The 11,755-nt window shown below is 31.0% G+C and overlaps 1 protein-coding gene across 1 annotated transcript; it reads left to right on the top strand.

Annotated features, from left to right (window-relative positions):
- The first annotated feature begins 3,334 nt into the window (after positions 1-3,334).
- LOC129887111 (uncharacterized) lies at positions 3,335-7,984 on the top strand. Its single transcript, XM_055962073.1, has 2 exons — positions 3,335-3,945; positions 7,351-7,984. The coding sequence occupies exons 1-2, from the start codon at positions 3,510-3,512 to the stop codon at positions 7,893-7,895; spliced, it is 981 nt and encodes a 326-aa protein (XP_055818048.1). The 5' UTR covers positions 3,335-3,509; the 3' UTR covers positions 7,896-7,984.
- The last annotated feature ends 3,771 nt before the right edge of the window (positions 7,985-11,755 follow it).

Below are 11,755 nucleotides of genomic sequence, written 5' to 3'. Positions count from 1 at the left end.
GACATTGACGTTACGTGCGCCTAAAGATGAAAAGGAAGTGGAGGAAAGAATACTTAAAAGAAGAGTTGTTTCGAAATCTTTCATATATAATTTACAAGGCACAATAATGAATATTATCATGAGAGAAAAATACGAATTGGCGGTTAGATAAAATTAATAGGAGACTAGAGATGACGAATTTGAAGAGAAAAAAAAAGAAAAATGGTGAGACGGATATTTATATAGTAACAATTCTTTTTATATTTAAATTTTAAAAGATATATATAAAAGTATTAAAGATTAAATTTTCTATGAAAGGAAACAAGATTAAATATTTATTTTTAAATGTACGAAGGAAAATTATATTTCAAATTTTTCACTCATACCCACGTTAAGAGATCAAGTTTCTTTAAAAGTGATGAAAAATTAGAGGAAAGTAAGTGTTACTTATATATTAGATCAAAATTCAAAATTTAATATATAAATTAGAGATTAAAATATTTTTATCATTTGCATATTATGAAAATATTGTTTAAATATCTATTATCGCGTGAAGCGCGGCTAAGTACATTAGTTAAATGAATAAAGGGAGCAAAAGGAATGACAACTTTTAATCTGAGCATGAGGATATACAAGTTTTAATACAAGCTAATAAAAATTATTAGGTCATGAATGGATTTTTTTAGTTATAACGATAAAACAAAGGATCTTAATATTTGGCTTAGAAAAAAAAATGTATTTGACCTATTAAATACCAAAAATTAAAATGTGAATCTTTTTATGCCAATTTTTAGGCCGGCAAAATTCCTAATTTTTTCTAACTTGATTTTATTTTGCTTCCTAGCTTTTGTGATGCATTTTGTTAAAAATATATTTTTCTCCTATTATATATTTAAGGACTTCTTAATTATTAATTCTCCTAATATCATTTACTATATATTTTAAGACATACTCTTCAATTTTTAAAATATATTTTATTTTTATCATATATTATACAATTCCTTATTTTTCAATATCAGAAAATAAATTAAATAATAATTTGAAAAAAATAGTAAGTGCCAATTTTATCTATTGTAAAGTTTTTTAATTAATGAATATTAATATTTCTATGAAACTTCATGCTTGTAATATATAGTATTAATATAAAATAAATATAAATTATTATTTTTAAGAGTCGTGTAAAATTTGAATTGGATAAGTAAAAAATGTAAAGAGAGTGGCAAATAAGGGTAGATTCTATTTTATGTCAAATTTTAGTCCACATTATATTGCCATCACAAAAATTTTAATAAAAAATGTATTTGAGCTATACCAAAAAAATTTGAACTTTTAGGTCACATTACGATGACAAAATTCTTAATTTTTCCTAACGTAATTTTATTTTGTTGTGATGCATCTCGTTTAAAATATATTTTCCTCTTATTATGTATTTAAAAATTTCTTAATTATTAATTTTTCTAATATCTTTTATCATGTTTCTTAGGACATACTTCTTAATTTTAAAATGTTTTTTTTCTTATCATATATTTTAAAACTCCTTAATTTTATATTATTATAAAAATAATTAAATAATATTTTGAAAAAAATAATAAGTGATAAATTTTTTTATTGTAAATCTTTTGATGAAAGACACAATCAATATTTCTAAGAAACGTCCTATTTTTGACATAGTATTGATGTAAATTATTAGTTTTTAAAAAGCCTGTCAAATTTAAAATGGATAAATAAAAGGAGATTTTAGTAGGGAGAGTAGCAAAATAAGGGTAGATCCTGACGGATTTGGCAATGACAAGGATAAAAAAATTTCAAAACCCTTTTCAATTATTTTTTCATAAAATATAATTAGAGAATTTTTTTAAGAATATGTTTGAATTGACTTATTTTAAATATTTTTAAGTTAAAATAATTAATAAATAATTTTATATTATTTGCATAAGTTGAAAAATATAATTATACACACTTTATTTTAAATTAAAATAATAAAATAAGTCAAAATTAAAATTGAGAATTTAAAGTAAAAATTTAAAGGTAAAATGATCAAAAATATCTCTCAATTTTTATTTATTAGCTGATGTAACCCTTTTTCCGTTAAAATGAAGTTATTCATCCCCGCCGTTACGAAACTTTGTCACAAATATCCCTATTTTTGACGATTTTTCACCATGGCAAGGTGAGAGAAATTTTTGATTTAAATTACATATCTGTCCTCTTCTAATTGGATGATATAACAAATTATATTTAATTATTACTTTCATGATCTCAACCATCGACCTGAATTTCTTCGACGGCGGAGGCATTGACATCCGCGGCCTACGCCGGCAGCAGATCTCCAAAGATTCAACTTATGAACGGGCCTTCCTTTGAGCTATCGGCCTCGATAACACGCGGCGAAGCTGAGCTCGATGGAGCCATTGAAATGACGGCGAAAATGAGGGGACACTATTATTACTCGGAGGGTGAGATTGGGAATGAAAAACGATTAGTTAATTTTCAATTTTGAATTTCATTTTCCTCAGTTTAATTGGGAATAAATTATTTTTTATTTTGTTGCAAGAGAGTGTTATTATTAGAAGAAGAAAGAACCCAAAATGGAAAAGAAGGACAGAGATGATCCCCCCCCCCCCCCCCCCCCACACCCTTTGAGCTCAACAAAATATCCCTTTCCCTTAAGGGAAAAGGGTCAATTAAAAATTAATAATTAAATATAATTTGTTATATATCATCCAATTAGAAGAGAAAAGTGTATAAGTTAAGCCAAAAGGTTCCGCTGGAGAATCGTCAAACATACGAGTATTTGTGACAAGTTACGAAGGCATGAATAATTTTATTTTAATGGGAAATAGGGGTGTTAAAATAAGCTCAAATATAAGTAACTCCTTAATTCATCCAAATTTTTATGGGTTGAACTTAAAATAATTTATATTAAGTTCAGTCTCAATCCATTCAAACCTTAATTCGAATCTTCAATTGAGCCAACTTAATCTTCAATTTCATCTTATTTTAAGGCTCTTTATTTGTATTGATGCAATGTATGTTTTTATATTAAAGGTATGATTTATTATCTATTTTTTAGAATTAATCAATGAATTTGTAAATTTTTATTTTTATTTTCTTGAGTTAAAATTCAAATTGTAGTTATAATAAATAAATAATAATATGTTAAAATTATTGAAATTAAGTGGATCAAATTGAACGGATTATGACTCAATCCATTTTAAGATTTTCAATTTTAACTCAATCCGTCTGTTTCTTTGACCCTTTTTCCAAACTAAAATGCCAATTCAAATAGGTTCTAAATTTTGTTAAAATAAGAAATTTTTATGTTGAAACAGACGCCAACAAATTTGGTGATGCAATTCAAATCACAAGAAGTTGGAACCGGCCCCCCATGTTGAATCGTAACTTTTTTCTCATCCGTATTTCTTTATCTTCTTTCCAATTTTCACCTAATCTCTACTCTCACACTCACATATAAACACTCAAAACACCACATTTTTCTCTCCATAAAGAAAAATAAAAAAAACTAAAGCATGGCATCTTTTTTCTGTTCAACCAAGTTCCTTCTACTCCTCTTTTTTCTATCTGCAATTCCAATCGCCTTTATCATCCATCTAGAAACTTCCGCCCCAACAACCCACGTTTACCATTACCACAGTACCGGCTGGTTACGTGAGTGTTCCAAATGGGACGATGTGAACCGCCGCTTCATCGTCAGTTTCTTCGAAGGCGGTTTAGGTGTGATTCCGATTGACGCCGATTATTCTCCGGGAGACGTGCTACAGGAAATTCCGGTCGTTAAAGACGCTGATTTGACTGGTAATGCGTCGCTCGGTTTTACGATAGACCGGGAAAGGAACCGGGTTTTGGTCGCCGTCGCTGATGTGTTTGGGAATCGCTATAGCGCTTTGGCTGCCTATGATATGACGTCGTGGAACCGGATTTTTCTCACTAAACTTAGTGGTCCAGGTAGCCCTTTTTGCCCTTTACAATGTTAATTATTTATAGTAATGTACTGTCCTTTCCAAATTAATTATCGATCGTAGTCCAAATAACGATTCTTTCAACATAAAATATTATATTTGATATAAAATTTAATGTAAAGTTACTCTAATCCACTTTAAATTTTATATTAAATTTAAAATAGTAAAAATTATATATAGTGAATCTTTATAAAAAAGAATTTTGTTTTATGAAATAAGAAAATATAAATGAAATAAAAAATAATAATATAATAATGAAATTCTTTTTTTTGCTGTAAAATTTGGTGCTTATATTAAGTAAATTGTTGAAATATGAAAAATAAAAAAAAATTAAGAAAAAAATATCTAAATACATAATTTATTTTTTCATAATTTCTAAAAAAAAATTATCATTTAAAAAAATTCAAAAATCATCTCGAATACATCATTTTGATACATTTCAATCCCCTTTCGGATACATAATAGTCTATTTCCTCTCTGATACATTTTTCTTGTGTATGTGAAAGTCCACTGATGTATCCAAAAAATCATAATTTTAAGAAATTTTAATAATTTGATAAAAATAAAGAAATTATTACACTTGATTATCAATAATCCGACTATAGGGAGTATAAGCCTAAACATTTTCATTGATTAATTTATTTATCACTGTAATTATTGGTATGGAATATCTTTTTTTTGAATAGTAGTATTGAATTGGTAGTTAGTTTTTGTCTCGACTTGTTTCTATACAATTGTGACCGGCTTTGTTGGCGACCATTTTGCATCGAGATTCTTGATGTTGTTTTGCTAATTAAAAATGGAAAAGAAACAAGCATGGGCAGATGACCCGTCAGTCGATGGCGCATATCCATATAACCTAAAAAAAAATTAGTACTCCTCGCTCTCAAGTCTCAATTATATAGTTTAATTTAATATAGAATTTAAGAAAAAAAGATAGACTTATCAAATTTATGGTATAAAATAAACTTTAGATATTTGTATGATTATAAATTATTTTATTAAAATTTAAAAAGAAATTTTAAAATTCATCTATTTTTAACTATATAAAAGTTATATATTTTGAGATAAACTAAAACAAAAAAGTGTGTCGCGTATGGTAAAATGTATCTGATTGGAGTATTCCTTTGTATAGCCAAAGTGTAGGTTGGAATATTGACTTTTGACATGTTTTTTTCTTTCTTTCTAAAATAAGCTTACAAGTAGTTGTCTAAGTGGGCGGAGTTTGGATAGGTTCATTTAAATCCCTTCTATAAAAAAATATATTATATATACATTTAGAATTATTTATTATATATATTAAATTCCTTAACTTAATTATATATTACTTCTTTAAATTTTAAATTCATGAAAAAATTTGAATTTACCTTTGATGTCTCTCTCCAAGTCTTTGATGAGAATTTGGGTAAGAAAGCACTTGGGGCTTAATAATTTGATGTGCTTCAGTTGTGCGGTCTACTTTTTCCGGCCAATGATGGCAGAAAAATTCATTATGGGATCTTCCTTGACTTCAATTAATATTCCACTTCTTTTTAGGTGGGTAGGAAACCATTTCTATTTCCCAAATATGTTTGCAATTAATTAAGTCTAGCCTGCCTGCCGATGTAGAAAAACTACCAAGACTTGGAGAATATATATATATTGAGAGAGAGAGAGTGAGAGAGAAAAATTGACAAAATTAATACAATTATTTTTATTATTATAACATCATCGTGGTTATTATTATAAATAAATTGGAGTAATAACTCTCCAAAAGATACCTCCTTCTTTGATGTGGGAAAAATAAAAATAAAGAATTTTGCTTTCAATAATAATAAATTTAATAAACATTAATCATATATTCACATTTATTATGACAGAAAGATAAAAAAAAAACATGACTCTTTGTTATTCTTATTCACACCCCATTAACGTTGTTGGAAAGAAACTACCTTATATATATGACCTTTCTTTAACACTTTTAACATAAATTTTTTATTAAGAGAATTAACTAATGTTCCCCATGTCCTGACCACTAGACCATAGGACCAAAATTTTAGGGTTAAAAGAAAATTATGTGAATTTCTTCCGGTCCCAACTCCCAAATATTAATTGGTTAGGCAGAGAATATGAAGTTTGAAATACTACTCACACTTCTTTTTCAAATTGAAGTGAAATAATTAATCAAATTCATAACCAAATGGTTGTTTGAAAACTAGTTCAAATATTTGAAGTTTTATTCATCGAGAAAACACTTATCTGAAATAATCTCCAAATATTATTTCAATATCTATGGCTAAACGGAGTTGTCACGACGTTTAAATAAGATGTTTAAGAAAGTCAAATGATTGTTTAGACAAACACTTTTATAATTATTATTTTTTTGTCTAAGGAGTGTGCAAAAGTTTTAAAAAACAAGTTATATGATCTCGCATGCTTGCCTTTTAATCTTATATATGCTGGACTAACATGTGGTGCTACGGTAGAAGATAAAATAAGTGAAAGAATAAAAGCTTAAAAAATGTTCTTTATTTCACATAAAGGAACAACTAGTACCATTCTTTCTGGCATAAGATCTCTTGAAAGATTTCTTTCTTCAGTTGCATTGTGGATTTTCTTTCTAGTTGTACGGCTGATGGCGCCTCATTATTTGAAAGTTCAGTTGTTAGAGAATTGTTCTGAAGCTATATATGCTGCTTGGACTCTCCAAAAATACTGCTGCACATGTGTTATAGATCCTGTATATTTTTGGATGATCCAACATACATTTTTAAAGAGTACGAGCAACATTTTTGATTGTGTTATATCATGCCCTTCAATATTCTTCCAGCAAAGAAACTTGAGACGTACTGCAGTTTTGTATTTGCATGTGACGACAGAGAATATGTCTATTGAGACAGCTAATAAGCCCATTGAGTTTTGAAGTTCTAACATTGTTTTTATCCCTCAATGTGACCTGTAATAATTTTTCTGTTTTCTGTTCTTGTATAGCTTTGTGAGTTTCATTTTGACCAACTATTGAGCCTCAGACATAAGCAGATATTAAGACTTAAAATCATACGATGACTAGATGTCACTTGGAATTGAGCTAGGGCAATAAATGGTTAACAATGAACTAGGCACTGAAAGCTGGCATCTCGTTAGTCAAATTATTGTTTCCACATGTCCAGGTGTGTTAGTGTTGGAACACTTCATTTACTATGCATTTTTGAGATATGCTCATCAAACAATGACTTCGTGTAAAGTCGAATCAAGATCTAGAGTCAGTGCATTCAGAATGTGTGTGTAATTTTGTTATATATGTATATGCATAGTTCGAGCTGAATGCAAATTGATTATCCTAGATCCATCTCTGAGTTCTCTTTCTAATTGCTTGATTTTTGCTGTAATAATGCTATACTCAAATCTGCAGAGGATGAGAAAGCATTTGCAGACGATGTGGTAGTCGATACAGAGGGGAATGCATACATAACAGATGCCAAAGCAGACAAGATATGGAAGGTGGGCGCGAATGGAGATCTTAAATATACAATCAGGAACCCAATATTTACTCCTAAAGAGTGGTACAATAAACTGGTTGGGCTAAACGGAATAGTGTATCATCCAAACGGATACTTACTGGTGGCTCATACGTTCTCTGGCAATTTGTACAAGATTGAAATCGCCAAGGGTGATGAAGTTAAGCTAGTGAAGATTAATAATGGATCTTTGAAATTTGGCGATGGCATGGAGTTACTGTCGCCAACCAAGCTTGTGGTGGCTGGAAATCCTACAAGACTAGTTGAGAGCTCTGATGATTGGGAGAGTGGCACTATTGTGGGGAAGGCCAAAGGGGCTATTCATCGTTTAAGTACAGCAGCAACTGTGAAGGAAGGAACTGTTTATCTTAATCATATGATTGGTTTGGGATATCCTAGGAAAAAACATGTCCTTGTTGAGGCTGTTTTTTCTGCTTAATTATTGTTCCATCCATCCTTTTTAATTTGTGTGTAAGAGTTAATTTTAAACTTGATTACCATCTACTGATTTATGTTCCTCAGAAAGAACTCAGTCGTAGGATATACAGTATTTATTTTGTTATGCATCACGCAGTCGCAGTATTTGGATGTGTTTTGCTCTTTTACGGAGTTCAAGCAGTTTATCGTGTTAAATTAAAATCAGATAAATAAATTTAAACGAGACAGTAATATATTTGAATAAGCTTCGTCGAAGAAGGCGCCTTTTCTTCTTAAAAGTGTTTGGGTCACAAATGTTAAATGCAAGTGGCGTCTTAGAATGGCTTAAATTTATGTAGGATATGCGAATTCACTGAACATAGGATAAAGGGTGTCAATTGTGTTCTTTATGAATAAAATACGTAATGCTTCTTAATTTTCTAGAATACTATCTAACTATGGTTGGTAGAACGTCAATGAAGATCCAACACGATCAAAAGTTTGAGCAGTATGGGACCACAATGGTCATTCTTTTCTTCATTGCCAAGATGTAACTGTTTTCTTTTGAAAAAAATAAATAAATAAAAATATTTTCAGTAACCTTTCATACTTTGAGGTCTGTTTCAACATGCTATATAAAATTATAATGTGAAATCATAATATGAAATTAGATTAATATAAAGTTGAAGCTTTATTTAGGCGTACAATATAAATTTTCTTAAGTTGAATTGTTCTTCATAAACATAAAAATCTCATAAATTTTGAAAACTAAAAAATAATAATTCTAATTCTTATATAATCTTACCAAATAGGTAAATTATATTTCATAACAAGATAATGAAATATTCTAATGCGCCGAATGATAAATCGATTATCTCCATGTTTCTTTTATAAATAAATGATTGTAGTTACAAATGTTCAAATATAAATAATTTTATAAATTTCATTAGTCAACAATAGTAGTAGCTAGATATTCTTTAATATAATCCTATCACACCGAACAATACCAAGCACGAGTCATTTTTTCTTACAAATTTTAAAATAATGAGTCTTTTTTAAACAAAATATAAATTTTTGGGTTAGATTTTTCATTTAAAAAAATCTATATAGAATTTACTCTTTCTAGTGGCATATTCCAAGGTTGATTTGAAATCATTCATTGTATGTTTAGGGTGTGCATTTGGTTTTTAGATTTGATTTTGTCTTATTCGATTTTGAAAAAATGTGATTCAATTCAAATCAAAATAAAATTGATTTGGTTCGATTTTTTTCTTTTCAATTTGTTTTTTTTCGGTTCGATTATTCGATTATGTCTGTTACACTCCGTACTTTTGTACCTTGAAAGACTTTTGTATCCTGAGAGGTTTTTGAGTTTCTTGGAAGGTTCTCAAGCTTCTTAAGTTTCTTGAACCTCTTAAGCTTCTTAAGTTTCTTGAAAGGATCATAAGCTTCTTATAAGTTGTCATGTGAGCCGGATAATCTATGACGCTATCAATTTGAAATGTGGTTATAAGAATTCGGAAGGAATTGGAGGCCAAGTAATGAGTCGTAGGACTCGACTTACTTACGTAAGCTACCAATTTGAAAATCTTACATACTTAAGCTACTTGAGTACATACCAAGGTTACATAGTAAGGATTACATAGGTTCGTAAAGCAAGACGAGATTATGAACCCACGAGGAGGAAAAGAAAGTGACACGTGGCAGCCCATGAGAGAATGCCACGTGGTAGCATGAGGGAGGGCCACGTGGCAGCAGCTGTAGCAAAAGGGGTGGGCCCCACATGCCATGTGGCAACCCCTAAGTGGAGGGGGTGGTGCGTTGGCCCTATAAGGGCTTGGCACGTGTCACCACTTAGGGGTTGACACGTGTCACCCCTTAAGGTGGCCTATATATAGATGTGTTTGAAGACTTTTAAGTCATCCTTATCCTTTAAGTTTCTTTTTATCCAAAAAAAAATTCAAGAAAAGTCTAGAAGAAAAGAGAAAAGAAACTTGAGCTAGAGAGAAGAGAGAGCTTCGGTTTTGTAGGAGAAAAAAAGATAAGTCTCTGATTTCGTTCTGCGAATTAATTACCTAGGGTGCACCACGATGTTATGAAGGTGTTAGTAATGAAAATTTATGGTTTGAAGCAGCCCAAAACATTATAAAACAACCATGAAGTTTTAGGCGCGCTAAAAGAACTTTCGAGGTAAATTTTGGCGAGTTTCGGATAAGGTAAGGCTTTCCCTTTCAAATTTAAGTTTATGATGTTGTTATGGGTATATTACATGTCTTAAATGAGGCTGAAAGTGGAAGAATTGCATAAGGATGCTTGGCGTTAGAAATAAATTAAATTGATGTCGCTAGCGTTAAATTGAAGTCGAGTAGTGGGTTGTCGTTGTGGTGCTACAGGTGCAGCTTGTTGGGTTGCATGTTGCAGGGCTTCAAAGTGTTTTAACAAGGGTGTGGGTGCTGCTGGAGTCAGCCACACGACCCTCCGTTTGGTATGGTTAAAGATTTTGTGAAACAAAAATTAAAAACTCTATTTTTGTATCGTAGTTTGGAGCTAGTTGTTTGGAGCTTGTATTGTGTAAGGTTAAAGTGATTTACTTGTAAATATGCTGCTGGTTGTTGTTCTTGGTATGGTTTTTGACATTGTGGCCGAGTTGAAATCTCGGGGATGTTGAAGTTACAGGGGAGATGCTGCCCGATTTTCGATAGGTTCGGAACAGTAACAAACTAGTCGAGGGTAATGGATAAGGAAATAACTCCTATGAGTACTTGGGTGTAGAGTTGGAAATTGGAAAGTGAAAGGTCATTAACCTTAGTATTACTTTCATGTTAAATAGGTTCAAGAAACGACGAGGCGAACGTGTAAGAGTAATCCGTAAGAGGTATGTGAAGCTATCTTTCTTTTCTTTTGGCATGTCTTAGCCTTAAGTGATTGATATCCGAAATGTGGGGATAATTTCATTCATAGAACTCCAAGTATGACTCATAAGTCTTATTCACTTCTCGATGGTAGAATTCCTATACTAGTTGAGTTATTGCCTCTCAAGGCTTCTATATGTTGGAGAGTAGTAAGTATGTGAAGTTATCTCCTTTCTCTTAGCATGTTTTGACATAAGTACGTAGAGTTACCCTTCTTTCCTCTTGATATGTCTTTGACATAAGTGTGGTGCTAGGATGGTAAGGTAATGCAATAAGAAGGTTATGATACCGAGCCCATGACGGGCCGGGTACAATATATGTAAATGATGACTCCTTGAGGAAAAGTAGAGACTAGGTAAAGCTTATTCTTTCTCTTCCTTTGGCATGTCCTAATTGTAAGTAAAATGTGATACGAACTCTGGGGTAACTCCACTATTAAGTCCTAAATGTAATTAGTATCTCTTATTCACTTCTGAATGTCAAACTCTTGTAGTAGGTTGAGCTACTTTCCTTGAACTCTATAGGTTGAGAAATATTGGATACATAAGCTCCTAGTCCTAACGACGATGTGACGACGGGTATCCTTGATTCTATGAGCTATTAGTATTACTTTAGTACATGTCTAGGGTCATCGAGATCCTAAGTGGTATAGGCCTTAATGGCATTTAGAAGGAACTCGAAATGGCTACACTACTATTTTGGTCCTCAAATGATAGCTTAATATTCTTACATTGTCGAGTCTCTGATAATGATTTAGATTGTATATGGTTACTCACTACCATACTCGTGTATACGATAATACATCTTTTACCGAGTTCCATAAAGGGCCGGATACGGTATATAATATATGGATCGGGCCGAACGTTCCTCGACATTACTATATAATATACGGATCGGGCTGAACGTTCCTCAATATTACTATATGATATGTGGATCGGACCGAATGTTCCTCAACATTACTATATAATAT

Source organism: Solanum dulcamara, chromosome 4, assembly GCF_947179165.1.
Source record: "Solanum dulcamara chromosome 4, daSolDulc1.2, whole genome shotgun sequence".
Lineage (NCBI taxonomy): Eukaryota > Viridiplantae > Streptophyta > Magnoliopsida > Solanales > Solanaceae > Solanum > Solanum dulcamara.
Note: the sequence above shows the minus strand (reverse complement) of the source record. Positions and strands in the feature narration are given on the sequence as shown.

Coding starts and splice junctions, on each gene's coding strand:
- LOC129887111 (XM_055962073.1), top strand. CDS start 3,510: ATGGCATCTTTTTTCTGTTCAACCAAGTTCCTTCTACTCCTCTTTTTT. Junction 3,946..7,350: donor CACTAAACTTAGTGGTCCAG/GTAGCCCTTTTT, acceptor TCAAATCTGCAG/AGGATGAGAAAGCATTTGCA.